Here is a 21,002-nt window from a genome sequence, read left to right on the forward strand (position 1 = left end):
TGAATGGTGTAATCCAAAGAAATTCTGTCAAAGTCGGGCAACACATCTTGCCTGTATCTGTGAACTATTATTATTATTAAATACGCCGTAGGCTCGAAGCCCCCGGTACCTCTACAAGTGCTCCCGTATGTCAAACCGTGCCCTAATGGCTGGACTAAATACATACGCTGCTACGTAGGTTCGCTCTATTAGCGACTGCGTTACGTCCACCACAATACTATGTTAGTTCTCACCCTACTAACAAAGTCCCCCTGAGAAGATCGATATTATCCGGGCCTAAGCGCTATCCGGCCAGTTCTGAGTAGCCACCTTGTGATAGTCCCGCTGACTACTGGTTTCCCCATCGCCGTTGCCAGGTCTCTACGTGTATGCAGCGGCCATGGTGCGATAGTGGCCCGTAGGCGCTCTCTCGATTCTTCCAGCAGGCCGCAAAAGAGGATTACGTGCTCTGCCGTCTCGGGGGCCTCTCCACAGCGGCTGATGCGAGTGCATATGGGGTGTGAATTGTTGTATTGGAAAAGGATGCCAGGTCAGCTATTCTGGCCTGGCAGAGCTCTTTTATAGCTCTTATCTATCTTATCTATAGCTATAGGGTAACCCCCCATGGGGTCACGTATCAGCGGCATAACGGCGAGTACACACCGAAGGCTCCTATCTTAAATAAGAAAGCTGATAGTCCTATTTTTCCGGTCCTGATCTGGCATAGGGTAGACGCCTCCGGTCGGTTTAGGTCTGAGTACTTGCCCTGTTTCGGCATTCGCATCGAGGGGCCCTCCTGCTCCTCGGCGATAGCGCGTCGCTGGTGGTCGTGTTGTGCTGCCCCGGAGAGCCATCTCTTCTCCCAGTGGTCTAGGAGGGTGGCCGGGACTTCCTTCGCCTTGCCTATCCACTCGGAGCCCCTAGCCTCCTTCTCTATCGTGTACCCCGCTGGTCTGAGCGATTGTGACGCCCGCTTCCGTCTCGCCGGCGTGTCCTGTCGGAGTATGTGTGACGCTCTCGCGCTCGCGCTCCGAAGCAGGCTCCTTTTGCCGTTATTCCGTAGCCGTTCTTCAAATTTCGCCGCCCGGGCACTGAGATATAGGTCTAGTGGCGGGATAGCTGCCTCTATTTCTAGGTGTCGAACCGGTGTCGCTTTGTAGGCGCCACAGACTATTCGGAGGCACTCATTCTGTATCCCGACTAGGCTCTTAGCTGGTCCCGCTGGTTCCTCGCTTATAGTGTGCCACGCAGCCGCCCCGAAGGCGATCGCGCTGCGAATAACCGACGTGTACAGTAGTCTCGTCCGTATGAGATCGCAGCCCCACGCCATGTTCACTAGCTTTGTTAGGGCTAGCTTCTGAGTCGCCATTTTTGATTTAACCCGTTCGGTATGGGCGTGCCACGTTAATTTGCGGTCAAACCAGACCCCTAGGAACCTTGCCGAGACCTTCGGTGTTACTGTAGCGTTTCCAAGACGGATACTCTGCGGGGAGGGGTCTAATTCGTGCCTCGGTGCCTTGTACCCACAGTACTTTCTGTGAACTATTTCCTTGAGGCATCGATCCAGCAATCTCATTTCAAACAGCTGTCGTCCGTCCACGCGAGGCCATCAAGGCGACGAGCATCCGGGACGGCAGTAGAAACTTGCACACATTCCTCATCCCCGTTCTCTCTTTTGTCCCCTAGCAACTGTATGAATTGCCGCATGCCTTTAGCCTCCTCCGAACCTCCGCGCCTCCGCTCCTCCCACGCGTCCCGTGTCATGTGCACCTCGCTATCATTGTCGGCCGCGGCTCCGGAGGTGGGACATGCGCAACACGATGAATATGGCGACTGTACTGTTTCCAATTGCGGAGCTAACTTTTCTGTTGAAACACAGCGTCTACCTTGTCGATGATCTCGTCTTCCACCGTTAATAACATACCTTTATCATTGCCTCCTCTCGAGGCGGGGCCCTGGATGACATTATGAAAGACCCTAGCGGCCTTGGGCGAAGACCTTAGCCAGTGGAGGACTGTGGTATTCTCTGACGTGCAGGTCTTCGTCGGGATGACTGGTTAGAGATATTATCGAGACTGGGGTTTCGGGATCGTTATTGTTCGGGTTGAGCGGGCCTGACACTTCAACGATTTATTTACATCACCACGCTCTTCAACTAAATTACTTCACGCTTCAGCGTCCTTTGTTGCAACGCGAGCGGAATAGTAATGCTCTTCAGTGACACCGGACCGGAGCCAGCTGCCGCTACGTGCCTCGAAGACGCCGAAGCTAGGACAATTCCAGGACCAGAACTGATCACCAGTGATGCAAACAAAAAAGAGGGCCAAACTCTTGCGTCTTCTCAGTCAACTGCAACTGCGGATATTGAGTACCCCTCCGAACTGAGGCTGGACTTGATCATCACCATGTTCTTAGTATCTCTGGTCAGCATATCTGGCCCCTATTCCAGTATTTTCTACAAGGCCCAAAGAATAACATCAGTATAACAACAGGACCGCATGATCTTGATAAAGGCAATTCCACAGATCACAGACGACTTTGGGCCCGCCACCGGTACTGGCTACGACAACTCTGCTTACCTCTTGACGACATGTGCCTTCCAGCTGCTACACGGGGAGGTCTACTGCTTCTTCTACAGCACCACGGCCACTTACCTGATCGCTATCTTCCTCGTAGAGACTGGATCCGCTGTGTCGGGGGGCAGCCCCAAACAGGTAGAGCCTTGTTGTCGGCCAAGCCATTGCTGGTGTAGGAGGGGCGGGGGTTACTAGCGGGATCGTAAGTTAAACTTCAACCGTCTCGGTGCTCCCAGTTTTCTCTACCCCGAAGAGCCCAGAAATAAAAATTCCCAATAGGAAATTTCCGAGTTCCAGTCGCAGAGGTGGTGGTGGTAATTCGGCAGCAATAGCTAGAGTGATGGGGAGTAGTTCATGCTAGATATCTGGACAGTGCAGGTGTTACAATCAGGCCAATTGACCACCGCAACAGTAGTGTTGGGCCAGTAGGGATGGATGAGCCAGCGCAAAGAGTCGTTGTAGCAGCGACGGGAAGCTGCGACCTGTGAAGGGTAACACTTGATCGGTATAGCAATTACTCCGCTGGATAGCTTTCAAGAATGGATTATCGGACATTTTGGTGACGAATTAGTTATAGGGAATAATGAGAGCCTTTGAAGAACTTGACGCATTTGTCCGTGCTGCAGTTGCTCACAAAGTATAGTACCAGAATGATTGGAGGGCCTGGCGTCACTTTCTTGCCGTGCTACTTGGTATCCAGCTGGTTTTAGGTAGTCAAGACTGTGAGACATGCCAGCCTTAGAATTCTACGACGCGGCACGAAGACGTTAATGACGTTTTGTTAGCCATATTAACTACAGTTGCTCTGAGGGTGAATGTATACTCGAGTAATGAACGCACTCCAACGAACCGACATACTGACTCCGATTGGCAATCTTTAACGCCCCTCTTGCCGAATCCATGGGTGTAACCCGCTCTATAACATATTCATTCCGTTTTCTCAACAAGTTTTCTCAACAAGAAAATTCATTCATATCCGTTCTCTGACCCCTGTTCCGTTCCCACCTCCCCCACAGTTTGTACCCCGGGTCGGATGCTCGTCCGTCCTCAACGATCCCGCCAAGCCAAGCCGGCTTACTCGCCCAAATCCTAATCCGTCGCACCATGTTCGCCGGCCTGAATGCGTCTGAACCCGCCAAGCCCTCTTTTCAAGCCTGCTTGCTCAATGCTCATGGCTCTCAGACAAGTCGTAAATCTTCTGCACCTTACGCAGCATAGACTCAAAATCGACCTCCAAATCCTTGAGCAATCCATCATTGAACCCGAAAACCCATCCATGCACGATGGGAAACCCATTACGGGCATACGACTGCTGAATCGCTGCCGTCTTGACGATATTCCTACACTGCTCCACGACATTCAACTCGACCAGCCGGTCATACCGCTCCGGCCCGTCGGGAATACCATCGAGCTCCTCCTCATGCAATCGGTACACATCACGTATATTCCTCAACCACGGATTAAGCAGACCCATATCCTTAGGCGTCATAGCGGCCTTGACGCCGCCACATCCGTAGTGTCCACAAATGACAATGTGCTTCACCTGGAGGTGGCGCACAGCATAATTGATAACGCTCATGACATTGAGGTCCGTGTTGCAGACGAGGTTGGCAATGTTTCGGTGCACGAAGGCCTCCCCGGGTGACATGCCCGTGATTTGCTCCGCGGGGATGCGTGAATCGCTGCAGCCGATCCACAGGTACTCAGGACTTTGCCCTGCGGACAGCTTGGTGAAGAAGTCGGGGTCTTGGGTGGTTTGGTGCGCGGCCCAGGCGCGGTTGTGCTCGAACACTTTTTTGTGGTCCTTCTTAAGGTGCTCGCGGTTGAGTTCGGCCATTTTGCGCCAGTCGAAATGGTCTGCTTCCGATGCTGCTGCTGAAGGGATGGTGGATGAAGGTTTGGTGGTGCTGCTGTAGGAACGAGTCAAGATGGTGGTGGTGGTGTAGGTGGGGGTGGGGTTGAGGGCGGAGGTGAAGATGTAAGGTGTTTGCTGTGGTGCGTGATGAGATCCCGAGAAGGCCGGTAGTGGTGGTGGGGTCCTCCTGCACCTAGCCCTGAAATATGCAGTTCTCGTCGATGAGAGGGAGAAGGAGCTGCCCAAATGCATTGTACGGAGTGGACAAGCGGGAAGGAAGTTGAGGTATTTGTAATTGGTGGCTTCCTGCGAGATTTCAACAAAGGGGATCGACGGTAAGCGTAAGATCAATATCATTAACCTTTTAATGTTAGGATCAACGGTGTGAGAACGCCACATAATTCGCTGACATCGTGAAGCAGCCAAGGCGAATGAAAATCGCCCAGCCCGCGTAAAATCTCGGCGCCCAGAGCATGTTTATAGGAATATTGGCTTTGCCGTAATATGTATCTACCGGACACCCAAACTCAAAGCTCGACGGTGCTTGCCCAACTGGCTTCAGATGCCACGACTATAATTAGAAATTTGCAATAATTCAAACCGTATTAACATTTAGGCTTGGAAAAATCATACTTGAACGAAGCATGTCTTGTTTTATTTGGTTTCGAGGCATGTTTATGCTACTTCTTGTCCACGGTGTAATGCGTTTTGGCCGTCTGCCGGCAAGCGAATCACGGAAGGGCAATTCGTCGGCATTATACTCACCGGAAACTGAACGGAAGACTTAGAATTTCACCCCGTTTCATGGTGCATATTCATCCCCGTCAAAATTCAATCAACTCATATTTGAAAGCAACTTGTACAATATCTAGCTGTGCAATCTTCTCGAAAAGGCTGTTTGCAACATTATCACGGCCGTCAATATCAATGAACCCATGTAGCTCTCCTCGTGCCCTCGTTCCCAGGTTAATCCTCCTTTAAATACGACCGTATCCTCCTCTAGGCTCCTTGGCGCATTGTCATAGGATGTAAGCAACTCGTGTGTAAACACCTCATTTCGATTCTCTGCTGGCAACCGAGATCATGATCGCTGCCAAGATTTCACATGCGGAAGCCAACATGCTCGAAAATTTCATAGCTGCAAATCGCCGTCGTGGCCCGCGATTTCGAGCTATCCGATGAAGTAGGAAGGGAGGTGTTGAGTTTGCTGGCTAGGATGTGACGAAGTTCATGGATCGGATGATGGATCATCAGGCAATTACGACCCACGAAAGACATAACGTACAACCCCACCTTTCCGGCCACATATTGCAATCCAATTGAAGGTATTCGAAACAGTGTATTCAACGTACTATTATAGCTATTCAGGTACAACCAGCTCTAATAGAAAGCTGTGCTCTAGGGCTTCCTGAGGTATAGATCTGATAGATTCTGACGCCTTAGCTGGGTCCAGTATTACCTGATTCCGACGTTGTACCTGGTCTCGTTGCCGTTCTACTTCAAGGGCTCGATCCATCGCTTCCTTAATCTGTACAATGTTACCAAATCGTTCATCAGGCCCTAATCGTACCTTCTTACGTGGCTTGGGGCGTAACGAAGTTATAGGCCCCATCGGAGGGAAGCCTGGCGCTGGGATATCCCTTGATTGATATCGTTGAGAGCGCCTTGAATCGAATTTTGTGAATATCGAGGCATTGTATAATAATAGCCAATACCGACGATAATCTGTTGTGCCGAAGGTTGTTGTAGTTGGCAGATTAGGTGGCCGGAAAGGTGGGGTTGTACGTTAATGTCGGTTTCAGGCGGGAGGTTATCTTTGAGGTCCAGAAGCTGCTCCTTTTTGGACTTGTTGAAGAGGGAGGATCTGGGGACATGATGAGGGGAGCCAAGGGCGGCTAACAGGTCATCCCTCGAGGATTTCCGGCTCCCATTGCAAGAAACCCTGCCCTTTTGGTTTGAGCGGAGACGGTGTCTGGGTAGGAACCAGACACTTTGTTAGCTCATAGAACTGTGCTCTGGAGCCGTACTTGCTCCAATCGTAACTTCTACATCAGATATGTTTTCCAGAAACCATCGACAAGATTACGACTTAGTCTGCCTTACGCTGCCTTGTCCGGCGTCTACATCTTTCTATATCTGTATATTGAGCTGCGTCGCTAAAGATTCCGTTCTAGTTTGTACCTCAACGATAGTGTTCAGACTTCCATCCCATTACTCACAATAGCCGAGGCAAGAAGCCAACAACAGTGCCATGTTCTCAAATCACGAAAGCATGCTGTGATGGTTTCGGTGTTCACAAAATATTGGCAAATAACTCCTAGCCTACAGATCGTTTCTGATCAACGCTGTCAGCCTCGTCTGTGTCACTGGTATTTCAAGTACAGAGGGAAGGACGAGAGTACTAGAGAAAAGTCGGTTGCCAGTCATCACGCGGGTACTAGCGGTGTAGTATATGGGACTCAATAATGACAAGTTAACAGCTGCCCCTCCTGAAGAGAGGGGGATCACAGCAGCATAAGTATGCATTTCCAATCCTCGCATAGGACAGGGCCCGGCAAGCCACTGTGGCTTATCTATACCTGACAGCCTGGAAGAGCTGAACGCAAGGCAGCGGCATGGGAGTGGGCAAGGAGGTTTACGGTAGCTTGCTCCCGCTTTTCAGTTGTTTGGGTGGTCTGAGTAAGAACTTCTCAAAACAGTGCGAGCCGAGGTATGTAAAATTGTGCTGACCAATGATGGAGCAGCATTCGACTATGCCAACCGACGTCTAATATGCCAACACGACTGAGCCGCAATGGAAGCTATGTCGAGATATCAATCACGTTTAATTTGGAAGCCTGATATTATCTACTCATTGAACCGAGTTTTATATCGCTGTGCCTCCTTGGCGATTGGATTTCGAGAAATTCGAAACCTGCATGGACATTAGTAATATGCGTCATATCCATTCCGCACAACTTTTCCACACAAAGTCATCAACTTCAGTTATAAGTATATGTATACAACTCCCTCGGGACTTATAAGTGTATCTGCCCCACTGCGAATTTTGTATGTAGTGATAATAGTGAAAATACAGCAGTTTCATGCTATCCCTCATCGACAACAGCCTTGCCAGCCGGAATGGCGCCCGTATACAGCAAAATACAAACCGGAGTGGTCCGACCAAGTTATGATACCATGTATTATTCTTAAAGAAAAAACTATAAAAACCTGATATTTTCAATAAAAGCTCATTTCTGACGGTTATGGCGTCGCTGGTATGTAGCGAGGTCAAGAAATGATTGGATTTCGAACAACGTCGCACTGAAACAGCTGTGTAAGTGCCTCCTCCTTCAAACTATGCCACATAATCCGGATAACGCTCAAATCCTTGTTTTAACGGTCGTAGCAGTTAATTCAATAACGCTTTCATCTAGAAGTGCTACCAAAATAACGTGCATTTTTTATTTATACCTCTATACGGCGTGGAGACGCGGGGGCATCGCCTCGCTGCTACAGCTAGACATCAAGGGGGCATTCGATACGGTCAATTACAGACGGCTGATTTCCATATTAGCCCGGAAAGGCTACCCGGAGTGGGTTCAGGAGTGGGTACGCAGCTTCGTGGAGGATAGAACGGTACGCCTCCGGTTCGATGGCAAGGAGTCAGAGCCAATCCCCCTACGAGCTGGCGTCCCCCAGGGGTCACCGCTATCCCCGATACTGTTTATATTATACATTTCAACGCTGTACGAGGAGCTAGCGGAGCAGCATCCACTACTTTTAGTAGTCGGGTTCGCGGACGACACGAACCTGCTAAGCGTCGGCACCGATCCAGACACGACCTGCCGCCGGTTGGAGAGCGCATGGGCTACGTGTCAGCGGTGGGCAGTGAGGCACGGGATGGAGTTCGCTCCTGACAAGAGTGAGCTAATGCACTTTACTAGGGCCCGAGAGCCCTTGCCGCAAAGTATTCGCCTTGGGGACGCCACAGTGTCGCCGGTAGTCTCAGCCAGGTTCCTAGGAGTCTGGTTCGACCGCAAACTGACGTGGCACGCCCATGTTGAGCGTGTTAAAACAAAAATGGCAACTCAAAAGCTAGCCCTGACAAAGCTAGTCAATATGTCGTGGGGCTGCGATCTTATACGGGCGAGGCTGTTATATACGGTGGTTATCCGTAGCGCGATTGCCTTCGGGGCGACTGCGTGGCATACTATAAGTGAGGAACCGGCAGGGCCAGCTAAGAGCCTGATGGGGATACAGAACGAGTGCCTCCGGGTAGTCTGTGGTGCCCACAAAGCGACGCCGGTTCGCCACCTGGAAGCAGAAGCAGCAATCCCGCCACTAGACCTCTATCTTAGTGCCCGGGCTGCTAAGTTTGAAGAACGGCTACGGCTTAGCGGGAAGAGAAATCTGCTTCGCAGCGCGAGCGCTAAAGCGTCACATATACTCCGGCAGGATAGGCCGGCGAAGAGGAAGCAGGCGTCGCAGCTACTCCGACCGGCAGGGTACACTATGGAGAAGGAGGCCCGGGGCTCCGAGTGGATGAGTGAGGAAAAGGAGGTCCCGGCTGCCCTCCTCGGCCACTGGAGGAAGAGATGGCTCACCGGAGCAGAGCATCACGATCGCCAGCGACGCGCTATCGCTGAGGAACCGGAGGGCCCTTCGATGCAGATACCGAAAGGGGGCAAGTATTTCGGCCTGAACCGACTGGAGGCGTCTACGCTGTGCCAGATCAGGACGGAAAAAATAGGACTAGCAGCCTTCTTATTCAAGACAGGGGCTTTTGGCGTGTACTCGCCGCTATGCCGCTGTGGCGATGCCCCTGAGACGGCAGAGCACGTAATCCTCTTTTGCGGGCTGTTGGAAGGACCGAGGGAACGATTACGGGCCGCCATCGCACCACGGCCACTATACTCTCGCAGAGACCTCGCAACGGCAACAGGAGAACCAGTAGTTAGTGGGACTATTGTAAGATGGCTGCTAGGGACGGGTCGGACAGCTTCAAGGCCCAGATAGCATCGATCTTCTCAGGGGGGACTTTGTTGGTAGGTTGAGAACCAACGTAGTATGGTAGTGAACGCAACGCAGTCGCCAATAGGGCGAACCGACGACGCAGCGTATGTATTTAGTCCAGCCATTAGGGCACGGTTTGACATACGGGAGTACTAGTAGAGGTACCGGGGGCTTCGAGCCTACGGCGTATTTAATAATAATAATAATAATATTTATACCGCTTCATACGTCACACACTCTGCAGCCCCTGGGTATAACCGCTTTCCACTCCCTAACAGGAAACCCACAGTCTGGTAAAGATGTGGCACTGTTCTCAAACCCCGGGCTAATAATGCCGAGGAGCGCTTGGCAGTCCGGTCCACGATTTAGCTGGTAGACCAACAATCCGCTAATATCTCTCTCCTTGAGCCTGAAAATTGGCTACTTTCGCTAACGCACCGCTGTGGGGTCTAGTTTTAGCTATGCTTGTATATCGATCGCCCTTGTTATACGTGTTTTTCTCCGAGCTTGAGAGAGGCCCTAGTTACATAACCCCCAGTAACTTTCATATCTAGCACATACGATCATAGGTTGTAGAGAACTCGGGATCCCGTCCGCTCTCCTGTAGATAAGCTGCAAACCGCTGGACTAGTAGTTGGATGGGTGACCACCAGCAAATCCCCAGTGTTGTATGTTTTTGTTTTGTTGACTTTCGGGTTCTTCTTCCTTTTGGTATCTAAGGTTGAGGCGCACATCGGGCTGCCGTCCCTGGCGCCACTAGCACAGGCTTGTCGGCCGCTCTCGCCCCCCTCAGCCGCTGTGCTGCTGTTCACCCGGGGAAACGCCTCCGGCTTCTTGTATTTTCCTTCTTCCTTGTCACCTACATTAACCCCTCTATTTTGTCGCCCCCCTCGCCCCCTCCTCCCTCACCGGGTTCCCTTCCTCCTATTGGGTAACAGCCGCTCCTAGAAGCCATACCAATAGCCTGGATATAAGGGTTATAGCGCACAGTCCATATGTGGGGATCATGGTGAGGTACACTTGAGGTACTCTAGGGCCCTTGTGCGACTTGGAAACCACCTGTACTTCCCTTCTTCAGCTTCGTATGTAGCCGGAATTCCAGTACCAGTACTATCAAATAATTATATACTAGATGGTCGTTGAGTGATGGTATTCTAGGTTAGTTATGTAGGGAAAGTGCGCGGGATGTATTAACGGATGTTATTAAAGAGCTTGTTTCTCAGGGACACCGTCTAGTTGCATTATTTGTGAACTATATGATCTCCATTAATATTATTATTATTAAATACGCCGTAGGCTCGAAGCCCCCGGTACCTCTGCTAGTACTCCCGTATGTCAAACCGTGCCCTAATGGCTGGACTAAATACATACGCTGCGTCGTCGGTTCGCCCTATTGGCGACTGCGTTGCGTCCACTACCATACTACGTTGGTTCTCAACCTACCAACAAAGTCCCCCCTGAGAAGATCGATGCTATCTGGGCCTTGAAGCTGTCCGACCCGTCCCTAGCAGCCACCTTACAATAGTCCCACTAACTACTGGTTCTCCTGTTGCCGTTGCGAGGTCTCTGCGAGAGTATAGTGGCCGTGGTGCGATGGCGGCCCGTAATCGTTCCCTCGGTCCTTCCAACAGCCCGCAAAAGAGGATTACGTGCTCTGCCGTCTCAGGGGCATCGCCACAGCGGCATAGCGGCGAGTACACGCCAAAAGCCCCTGTCTTGAATAAGAAGGCTGCTAGTCCTATTTTTTCCGTCCTGATCTGGCACAGCGTAGACGCCTCCAGTCGGTTCAGGCCGAAATACTTGCCCCCTTTCGGTATCTGCATCGAAGGGCCCTCCGGTTCCTCAGCGATAGCGCGTCGCTGGCGATCGTGATGCTCTGCTCCGGTGAGCCATCTCTTCCTCCAGTGGCCGAGGAGGGCAGCCGGGACCTCCTTTTCCTCACTCATCCACTCGGAGCCCCGGGCCTCCTTCTCCATAGTGTACCCTGCCGGTCGGAGTAGCTGCGACGCCTGCTTCCTCTTCGCCGGCCTATCCTGCCGGAGTATATGTGACGCTTTAGCGCTCGCGCTGCGAAGCAGATTTCTCTTCCCGCTAAGCCCTGGAGGAGCTAGAGGAGATTCTCCATTAATATCGCGCGAACTTTATTCCTCTTCATCCTGAATAATATACGCATAGTAATCATAATGCTAATCTGAAAAAGGTAATGGCTTCCACATACTAACGCCTCGCTCCTTGAAGGATGAAACAAACACCTACCTAGGGTTCATGCCGAAATTAGCACTACCCGTGTTCTATTTCCGTCCTCACCCATCCGCACCCGACTCGTCCGCACAAAGCATGATTCCGAAGCATATGTTCTGTCGAGAATATAGTTATGGGGCCAAACCTTCGCAACTGGCTGAAGGCTTCCACAAGTTAGAAGGTTCGTTGAATGGCCTGTTGTACGGCCTGTATGCTCACACCATGATAATCTTGCCCTCAGGATCACATTGTAGTTTATTCCACCGAAGTAGTCCCCTTCGTAAAATAAATCAAGCAGTCCTTCATTTCTTAATTTCCAATAGCTTTCGAAGGGATTTGCATACATATATTATTCCGCTTCGCTTACCCTTATTCCGTACTTCAAAATCTGGGGTTGATTTATTCGTTATATAAATTTCCGGTCTCGCGATCAATTTCTGACGTTGAGAACCGATCCCTCAAAAAAACCCTTCAACTTATTAATCCTCACCTGTCGCCGTTGTACATTGACATCATGGCCGCTCTGAAGTCATCGGAAGTGCTGAAGTCCTTCAAACTGCCAGATCTTTATCACCTTGCTAGCGATGGGAACTATTCGTAATGGAAAGGAAATATGACTATTAGCCTCGAGGCTTACGGATTCATCCAATACATTGAGAAATCTCCTCTAGCTCCTCCAGATGCTATTGAAGAGGATGAGTTCCAGTACCTTCAGAACCTGACCTCTCGTATGGCTGCCGAAGCCAGTACTGCATCCTCAAGGCAGAAAATCACTCCGGTCGCACCTTTGAAGAAGTCTACGGCTGTCGAGAAACGCCACGGTGCGGAAGCAGCCAGACGAACCAAGGATGAAGCTAAATCGGGGTTTCAACAGCGTTGATTGAAGGCTGTCAATGCTAGCAGTCTGTATTGCCAACAATATTAAGTGCAGTGCGGCCGACCTTGTGAACGACATTTCTAATCCCTGCTTTATGCGGACTACTCTCGCTGATAACTAATTTTGTACCGCTATATTCTCTGACCCATAGTATATTGAGGAGATCAGTAGCCTCCGCCTTAGAGGCTCGGAGGATGCCACGATCTTTGCGGGTAAATATAGAGTGATTCACAGGCGTATCGTGAGCGCCGGCATCACCACTCGAGATTCCAGCCATGCGGTGAGTCAGCCGGGAAAGGGCAATAATAGCCGTAAGAATCGCAAATATGGCAAAGCGCCTCCTTTGCCATATAAGGACGGTACTGGCTCTATGGTTGCCTCAAAGTCAAGGCCCTGCATCGTATCATACATACATAGTCCACTTTCGTGACCTCGAGTTCCATGCCCAAGATGCTGTATCTAAGGACTTTGTCGTGGTAGAGCGTTGCAATTTGCGGATAGTAGTCAATTCGCGAATGCTCACAAATACACTGAGATATATTGAGAAACATTCACAGAGACCTGGAAGAGTCGGCAGAGGTAATCTTGTGTGCAGGTGGGTAGAGGTGGTTTCATAGTTTCAATTGTCATATGCCAGTTGAATAGATTTACGACACTCTTTTCTCTTATCTACATCATAACGTCCCACACCCACATCCGGGACACCCCCACATGTGGGACACCCAAAAATGCCTCAACACCGCTAGCCTCTAACTCAACCTCTTTTATCTTTGCCAATATCGATTTAATCGTTACGACATTTTACGTACGTCTTCTTTACACTAATATGAGTCAATATACCGAAGATGATATCTATCGAGCTCTTCAAGCAATAGCTACCGGTCAAAGCCTCCGAAAAGCAGCATATGAGCATGGTGTCCCAAGGTCTACTCTTTCACGACGGATTCAGGGAGCCCAGTCAAGATATATAGCCTTCGCTGACTACCAGAGGCTCTCTCCAGCCCAGAAATCTCATCTGGCTGAATGGGTTCGAATCCAGGCTGCCCTAGGCCTCCCACCAACCCATCAACAGCTCAAAGACTTCGCCGAGCGTATCCTACAGATCCACGGAGACACCGAACCACTTGGAAATAACTGGGTCCAGGCTTTTATCAAGAGGAACCCTTCAGTCAAGGTCCAGAGAAGCAGAGCTATCGATTCCCAGCGTATTAGTGGAGCCTCAGCTAATGTGATCAGGCAATGGTTCAAATACCTCGCTATTCCTGAGATCAAAGCCATTAAGGCCTCGAATCGATACAATATGGATGAGGCAGGTATTATAGAAGGTAGAGGATCAAATGGTCTTGTTCTAGGATCATCTGAGACTCGTTCTATACGGAAGAAACAGCCTGGATCTCGAGCTTGGACATCTCTTATAGAGTGTATCTCTGCGACTGGTACTGCACTACCCCCACTTGTGATATACAAGGGGAAGTCTGTCCAGCAGCAGTGGTTTCCTCTGGACTTGACTCCATACGAAGCCTGGAGGTTTACAGCAACAGAGAATGGGTGGACGTCAGACTCTACGGCTATTGAGTGGCTACAAAAGATCTTTATTCCTTTGACTCAACCAGAGGACCCTGAAGAGACTAGGTTACTTATCCTAGATGGGCATAGTAGCCACGAAACGACAGAGTTTATGTACCTCTGCTTCATAAACAAGATACACTTGCTTTTCTTGCCGCCACACACATCCCACGTTCTCCAGCCTCTCGATCAGTCAGTCTTTGGACCCCTCAAGGCAGCCTATAAGAAGGAGCTTGGTTACCTTGACCGATGGGATACTACTACTGTCGTAGGGAAGAGAAACTTTCTCCTCTGCTATAGAAAGGCACGTCTAGCAGCATTGACCGTCAAGAACATTATCAGTGGATGGAAATATACTGGTCTCTGGCCTTCGAGCATAGCTAGACCCCTTATGAGCCCCCTGCTCCTTGAGAATACGTCAGCACCAATCAAACAGCCTAGTCAGACTTGAAAAGGGCACTCTAGTAGTCAGTACTGGGCGTTAGAGACATCAGCAGTAGCCTGGTCAACGCCTAAGAGGAGAGATGAGCTCCAAGATCAACTCAGCTTATTCAGCAAGCTTGATAGTGATCCAAATACCCAGCGGCTACTCTTTCGGAAATTTCAAAAGGGCTTTGATCAGAAGGACTACCAGTTAGCTGTCGCACAGCGAAATATTGAGGCAATAGAGGCAGAGCTTGAGGCTAGTAGGGCTAGGAAGCGGGGGAAGGTCAAGATGAGCCCTAATTCGAAGTTTACTAATATCAAGGCTATTCGGAAGGCTCAAATCGAGGCTGGTGAAATTGAAGATAGTACAGATGAGTCTAGCGAGTCTGAAAACCCTAGTGACGGTGAAAGCTGTATTGTAGTCGCATTAGAATAAGTGTAAAAAAAGGTTGAAGTTAATGGTTATGATATACAGTGTCATTTTTAGGGCGTCCCACATGTGGGGTGTCCCGGATGTAGATGTGGGACGTTAAATGCATGGTGAAATAAATCTGATATTCACAAATACAAGCGGTTGACTTCAGCACAAGTAAGATTTCATTGAACATTTACTTACGAATGAAAAATCCACGGAGCATCAATGCGGAATGGGCATTAAGAGCCATAAGGCATAGGATATGAGCACGCAGAAATGGTTATATGTTCATGTATCTAAGGCTGGGTTTGATGACTTTCAGACTGCTTATATACTCTCCCAACCACGTATTTTTGGGCTGGTTTTGCCGAACTGTTTCTCTAAATAAAATCAATCTGACACAAGCTCACAGCCTCATAGCAACTCTAATTAGATATTGCTAATAGAGAACTATTTTTAGAACGGTGTCTCATGCTTGGGGCTGCTTCTCTTACTGATATCCCGCAGAGCACTTTGTAGACCGTACTATGTAGCTAACAATACCATAGCCTTTTTCTCAAACACTCTGGTATCTAACTGATAATCGCATACAGCTAATTGAAATCTAGCCACCTACCCCAGTAGTGTTTTGGCCATGTGCTGCTATCGTTGATACCTTAAAATGGATTTATCTCGTTTGCAAACCTCTTGCCCACTAGAGCCGGAAACGAAACCTAATCGACTACGACCGCACGATTTTATACGACCAAAATAAAATGCAGTTCTCTATAATATCTCGTCTTTCACGTCACCATTACCAAGCACAAGATGGCACCCGAACGCCCTGCACCAACCAACTTCGACAAACTTCCCGCAGAGCTGATACTCGAGACCATTAGAAAAATCGGCGATGCCAGATCCATTTATCCCTCTTGCAAGCACAAAATCGAGTCACCGGTGTCTTCATTGCGCATCTCGAGATATCCATTAAGTCCTGGCTGGGATGACAGGACCGCAGCACCTCTTCGTCGCAGTAACCTCCATGTATTAGTTTCAATCAGGTCTGTTCTTTTGAGGCCATTGTTAACTACGATTGTAACTAGGCCACAATGCAGTGTTCGGAGCCTCAAGGCATTCATAACTTCATCAAGGCTTGGACGTTCGGTGGCTTGGGAGGAACAATTCGTCTGGGAAAGCACATCAATTTGTGATTGGGACATGAGGCAACCAGTCTAGCTTGATATATACACCGCTAATGCTACTTCCTATCATCCGTATCTCTACTGCCTCGGCGCAGCCACAGGTACCCATGCAGTGTGCTTTGGTTTGACGCTGTTGTGACTGTTAACGACTGTCCCAGAATCACATCCAACTTTCATTGACTTACGTGTTGTAGGGCTTATACGCGCCTCTCGTCTGCGTGTAATTGGGGATTGTCTTCGCATCGGCATCCTCCCAGGGTCTTCGCTTGTACGCCAAGAGAGGATCTTGGGTTGGCGCCTTGTCAACAGCGTATGAAATCCACGCGTGCCAACCGGGCTCAATCTCTGCTGGATCTACGTCCTTGCTCTTGTAGTCTACCCATCTCGTTCGCACTGCTGTCTGTCAGTCCTTCGCCCCCAAAGTCCTCGATGCTCCGTTTCCAAAGCTGGTTGACGTACGAGGCAATTCCTCGAAGTCTTCAAAGTACTTGTTGCCGAAGCGGTCGGTTCCAATGAGGACGCCGGCCTTGGTGTCACCGATGTACTGTATGGAGGGGCGAGGTTAGCGGGGTGGGAAGGCGCAGGCGCATCGAGGTAGGAGACGTACGTTGATCTGGTGGAAGGCGTCCTGTTGCGACCGTTAGTTGTGACTCAAAAGTGCTGGATATGACCTTTCGAATGAATGATTTACCTTGATGCCGACCTTCCATAGGTTACGGACAGTTCGCGTGATGGTCGACATACTGGGTGACGCTCAATTGGCCTTCGGAAATTCAGCAGGTTCGCGAGACGTTGGAGGTGAAGTCAGTTCGAGCTTCGAGACAGGGCAGAACTTCGGCTTTACTGCAGTGCCACCTGCTTGCAAATCGCAAATCCACCTGTGTCGTAAGGACAGGGAGCTTTAAGCACTGGCCCGAGCTTGGAGCTAGGTACTCTATTCCCAGTGCATGTGCAAGCCAAAAGCTTCCTTGCTTTCGCACTTGGATTTGGAGAAGGCGATTTCCATGACACAGCGCAATGATCGTGAGAGGAGGTTCACGATGCTGCCAGTCTCTACGGCCCGTTCTATCCCGTACCGCAATCCGGGGTGGCAGAAGCTCCCCCAGGAGACGGTATTCAGCAAGCGCAATGCCAGCAGGTAGCACTACGACAAGTTCCGTCGGCATGTTGGCACCCTTCATGAACGAGTTGGACAAGATCGCCCCGTCGTTCCAGATCAATGGATCACAGATCCAGGTCCTACGGACACCGTCAGATTTCTACGAGACTTTGACAGAAAAAATTCGAAATGCCAAGCAACGAATATTTCTCTCGACCTTGTACATTGGAAAATCCGAGAAGGAATTAATCGTGACGCTACAAGAAGCCCTTCGAGCGAATCCAGCCCTGAATCTGAGCATATTGACTGATGCACTGCGCGGAACTCGAGAAGCCCCCGACCCATCATGCGCCTCCCTACTCGCGCCTCTCATTACAGAGTTTGGCCCCGATCGTGTCGAGATTCGCATGTACCATACACCCAACTTGACCGGTTTGCGCAAGAAGCACATACCGAAGAGAATCAATGAAGGCTGGGGACTGCAACACATGAAGTTGTATGGAATTGATGATGATATTATACTGTCTGGCGCGAATCTCTCAAGCGACTATTTCACGAATCGACAAGACCGGTACCATCTGTTCTCCTCCAAGGACATTACAGACTACTTCTCGAACCTACACCAGGGAGTGGCGTCTCTGAGCTTTCGTGTTGAGCCCTCAGATGAGGCCCAGGGATTTGTGCTGACATGGCCTTCGAGGAATGCGGCCCTATCTCCTCTGGACGAGCCGAAGCAGTTTGTGTCCAATGCGACAGCTGTTGTAAATAGCCTCATATCGCCGGGGCGGGCTGTTCGAGCTCCTGGATCAGGACCCTCGAAGTCCTCACAGGACACGACCGTGTACATGCTCACCCAATTGACACAGTTGATGAAGCCGGATACGTCAACAGAATTGCCCGCAATCACGCACGTGTTGGAGACATTGGCAGCGCCTCAATACGCCGGTTCATCATGGACCTTTACCGCCGGCTACTTCAACCCAGCTCCGTCTCTCACCCAACACCTTATATCTACTGCATCCTCAAATTGCACCGTCATCACAGCATCACCCTACGCGAACGGGTTCTACGGGTCCAAAGGTGTGTCGGGTCTTCTACCTGGCGCTTACACGCTTCTTGCGCGGCGGTTCCTGGATGCGCTTCACAAACAGAAACGAGATTCTGCCATTGCCCTCAAAGAGTGGAGAAAAGGCACGGTCGGAGATCCAGAAGCTTGGACATACCACGCGAAGGGATTGTGGGTGACCCTCCCAAATGAGCAGTACCCCTCCATCAGCGTGGTTGGAAGTTCAAATTACACAAAGCGGAGCTACTCGCTTGATCTCGAAGCAGGGGCATTAATCGTCACGAACGACGACAATTTGAAGAAACGGCTTGGAGACGAGCAGACGTGGCTGCAGGAGTATGCCAAACAGGTCACCATAGACGACTTTGCAAGGATCGAAAGAAGGGTAGGAATCAAGGTGCGAGTCGCCATGTGGATTGTCCAACTTGTGGGTGGCGCATTATAGACATTGTATGACCACGGAGTATGCACGATAGTTTGCCCACGGTCCGAAAAGGTCGATGTCTAAGCCTTGGTGTATCTTGAAGTCTCGGATCCGAATCCGAACAGCCGGGACACCAAACAACGGCGCCAGGGGCAGCCGCATGCAGTGCGGAGCGGCTGCCTCCGTGCTCATCTCTTGTTTGAATAGATATTCCGTATGCCCCACACACCTTTATATGTGAATCAGGTACGTGAACCTAATCGACATGAAATTATGCCAGATAAATACACGACGTTTGCCATCAGGTCCCAAATGGGGTTGGACGTGCCGGGCCTTAGACAGCTTCACAAGAACCAACCCGGTATATGACAACGGGACACCTACCCAATGTGACATTGCCCGCGGGGTAATTACGGAGCCTAGCTGTCCAAATACGCAACGACTCTACTTCTGTACCGGAGCTGCGATGATCACTGCCAAAGACTAACAGCATCATTCGTTGAGCTTCCGTCAGGGTCACATGTTCGCTGCCAGCCGTTTGTAAAGGTAACGATAAAAGACTACCAGAACCCAACAGAGTAGACAAGCGCATCCTCTAGAGCACATCCCACCCATCTGCTCCGTCCCCCCTTCTCCCAAGATGAAGTTCACATCAACCCTCGCCTCCCTCCTCACCGGAGCCTCGGCAACCATCTACTACGCTGGCGTCGCCGAATCTGGCGGCGAATTCGGCGTATGGAGCGCCACCGCAACCAAGGGAACCGGCCTCCCAGGCCGCTTTGGCATCGACTACAAGTTCATCGACGAGTCCACCGTAGCCACCTTTGTCGACAGCCAAAAAGTAAACCTATTCCGCGTCGCCTTCCTGCTCGAGCGCATGTGTCCACCGGCCACGGGCCTGGGCGCTACTTTCAACGAGACGCACTTCGACCTGTACAAGCAGGCCATTGACTACATCACCGTGACCAAGGGGGCGTACGCGATTTTGGATCCGCATAATTACATGCGATACAACGACCCTAGTTCGCAGCCGTACAGCGGGAGCGTGATTGGGAATTCTTCCGACCCCACCGCGGCGACGACGGCGCAGTTTGGAGAGTTTTGGGGCGAGTTGGCGGGCAGGTTCAAGGATAATGGGAAGGTAATCTTCGGGCTCATGAATGAGCCGCATGATATGGCGACGAGTCTCGTCCTGGCGAATAACCAGGCGGCTATTGATGCCATCCGGGCGGCAGACGCCGAGAATTTGATCATCATGCCCGGCAACAGTTGGACGGGGGGGCATGCCTGGGCCGAGGGGACCGATCCAAGTAGTGCCATTATGCAGAATTTTGAGGATCCTCTGGGCAACACCGCGATTGACATACATGAGTATTTGGATGTGGATTTCTCGGGGAGTCATCAGGCTTGTGTTAGTGATCCGGCGACGAATCTGGCGGAGGTTACGGCTTGGTTGAAGGTGAGTTCCCACCCGGCCTCCACCCTATCTTCTCGGAAGTATTTAGCTTCTCGTTTCAATAACTGACTGTCACAACAAGACCAATAACCTCAAAGCCTTCATCACCGAATTCGGCGGCTCCAACACAACCGAGTGTGCGACGATGCTGGCGGACATGGTGAACTACATGGCAGACAATGAGGAGTACATCGGGTGGACTGCATGGGCCGCGGGGCCCTTCTGGGGCAGCGCGTCGCCTTGCTGTTCCGACTCGGCGCAGTATGGGAGTCTGGAGCCGGGAAGCAAGGCCGCCGATGGGTCGGATGGCTTGTACACTACGGTTTGGCAGAAGGTGCTTCTGCCGCTTTTGCCGACCACGTTGGCTTGGGAGGGGACGGCGACCGTAAAGCATGAATAGTGGTCGGGATAGGAGAAAGTATTGTCAATAGATGGCATATTCGCTTCCGAGGTGCACGTTGCGTTGCATTGTGTGACAGTCCAGCCACCTTCTCGTGGCATTCGTGGCGTGCATGGCACTTGGCCCCCGACACTGGTCAGCTCGGCTCCCATCTCCGCGAGAGACTCCGAAAATCTCACCGGCTGTCGCCATGTACGCCGGCAACCAGCGTCTCGGCAAAGCCCGAGCAGGGAGTGTGTGGGTTGAGGGGGGGGAATGGGGGTGTGAATATGCACGTCTTACCAAACAAGCAGGTACTCAAATCCTTCTAGCAGCCTTAAGGTTTCACGCATGCGATGACCTCGTGCCTGGGGAGCGCCACACGCATGGAGATCAGTATCAGCAACCCTGGATGAGCGAGGAAGTCTCGATTGCTGTGGACGATGATTAAAAATCAGACCAAAACC

The 21,002-nt window shown here is 50.8% G+C and overlaps 5 protein-coding genes across 5 annotated transcripts; 3 read left to right on the top strand and 2 right to left on the bottom strand.

Moving 5' to 3' along the window:
- Positions 1 to 1,871: 1,871 nt before the first annotated feature.
- BCR38DRAFT_26764 (uncharacterized protein) lies at positions 1,872 to 2,824 on the top strand. Its single transcript, XM_040854457.1, has 2 exons — positions 1,872 to 2,402; positions 2,472 to 2,824. The coding sequence occupies exons 1-2, from the start codon at positions 2,187 to 2,189 to the stop codon at positions 2,748 to 2,750; spliced, it is 495 nt and encodes a 164-aa protein (XP_040721665.1). The 5' UTR covers positions 1,872 to 2,186; the 3' UTR covers positions 2,751 to 2,824.
- Positions 2,825 to 3,252: 428 nt separating this feature from the next.
- On the bottom strand, positions 3,253 to 4,807 carry BCR38DRAFT_418809 (carbonic anhydrase). The gene has a single exon (XM_040859250.1). The coding sequence runs from the start codon at positions 4,765 to 4,767 to the stop codon at positions 3,718 to 3,720; it is 1,050 nt and encodes a 349-aa protein (XP_040721666.1). The 5' UTR covers positions 4,768 to 4,807; the 3' UTR covers positions 3,253 to 3,717.
- Positions 4,808 to 16,094: 11,287 nt separating this feature from the next.
- Positions 16,095 to 16,967, bottom strand: BCR38DRAFT_418833 (NADH ubiquinone oxidoreductase subunit NDUFA12-domain-containing protein). Its single transcript, XM_040859251.1, has 5 exons — positions 16,803 to 16,967; positions 16,719 to 16,739; positions 16,571 to 16,655; positions 16,297 to 16,504; positions 16,095 to 16,241 (listed from the first exon to the last, which is right to left on the bottom strand). The coding sequence occupies exons 1-5, from the start codon at positions 16,851 to 16,853 to the stop codon at positions 16,190 to 16,192; spliced, it is 417 nt and encodes a 138-aa protein (XP_040721667.1). The 5' UTR covers positions 16,854 to 16,967; the 3' UTR covers positions 16,095 to 16,189.
- Positions 16,968 to 17,239: 272 nt separating this feature from the next.
- BCR38DRAFT_405084 (uncharacterized protein) lies at positions 17,240 to 18,721 on the top strand (the record flags this gene model as incomplete). The annotated part of the gene is made up of 1 exon (XM_040857925.1): positions 17,240 to 18,721. One exon carries the CDS (start codon positions 17,240 to 17,242, stop codon positions 18,719 to 18,721), a length of 1,482 nt encoding a protein of 493 aa, XP_040721668.1.
- Positions 18,722 to 19,340: 619 nt separating this feature from the next.
- Positions 19,341 to 20,556, top strand: BCR38DRAFT_328879 (endoglucanase 1; the record flags this gene model as incomplete). Its single annotated transcript, XM_040854843.1, has 2 exons — positions 19,341 to 20,159; positions 20,239 to 20,556. 2 exons carry the CDS (start codon positions 19,341 to 19,343, stop codon positions 20,554 to 20,556), a joined length of 1,137 nt encoding a protein of 378 aa, XP_040721669.1.
- Between the last annotated feature and the right edge of the window lie 446 nt (positions 20,557 to 21,002).

This window comes from Pseudomassariella vexata, assembly GCF_002105095.1.
Source record: "Pseudomassariella vexata strain CBS 129021 chromosome Unknown BCR38scaffold_1, whole genome shotgun sequence".
NCBI classification, from domain to species: domain Eukaryota; kingdom Fungi; phylum Ascomycota; class Sordariomycetes; order Amphisphaeriales; family Pseudomassariaceae; genus Pseudomassariella; species Pseudomassariella vexata.

Excerpts from the sequence above, each read along its gene's own strand:
- BCR38DRAFT_26764 (XM_040854457.1), top strand. The coding sequence starts at position 2,187 with ATGCTCTTCAGTGACACCGGACCGGAGCCAGCTGCCGCTACGTGCCTC. Across the intron at positions 2,403-2,471 it reads CCATGTTCTTAGTATCTCTG|GACCGCATGATCTTGATAAA; the intron begins GTCAGCATATCT and ends GTATAACAACAG.
- BCR38DRAFT_418809 (XM_040859250.1), bottom strand. The coding sequence starts at position 4,767 with ATGATATTGATCTTACGCTTACCGTCGATCCCCTTTGTTGAAATCTCG.
- BCR38DRAFT_418833 (XM_040859251.1), bottom strand. The coding sequence starts at position 16,853 with ATGTCGACCATCACGCGAACTGTCCGTAACCTATGGAAGGTCGGCATC. Across the intron at positions 16,505-16,570 it reads AGACTTCGAGGAATTGCCTC|TGCGAACGAGATGGGTAGAC; the intron begins GTACGTCAACCA and ends GACAGACAGCAG. Across the intron at positions 16,242-16,296 it reads GCGTATAAGCCCTACAACAC|CGTCAAACCAAAGCACACTG; the intron begins GTAAGTCAATGA and ends CAGTCACAACAG.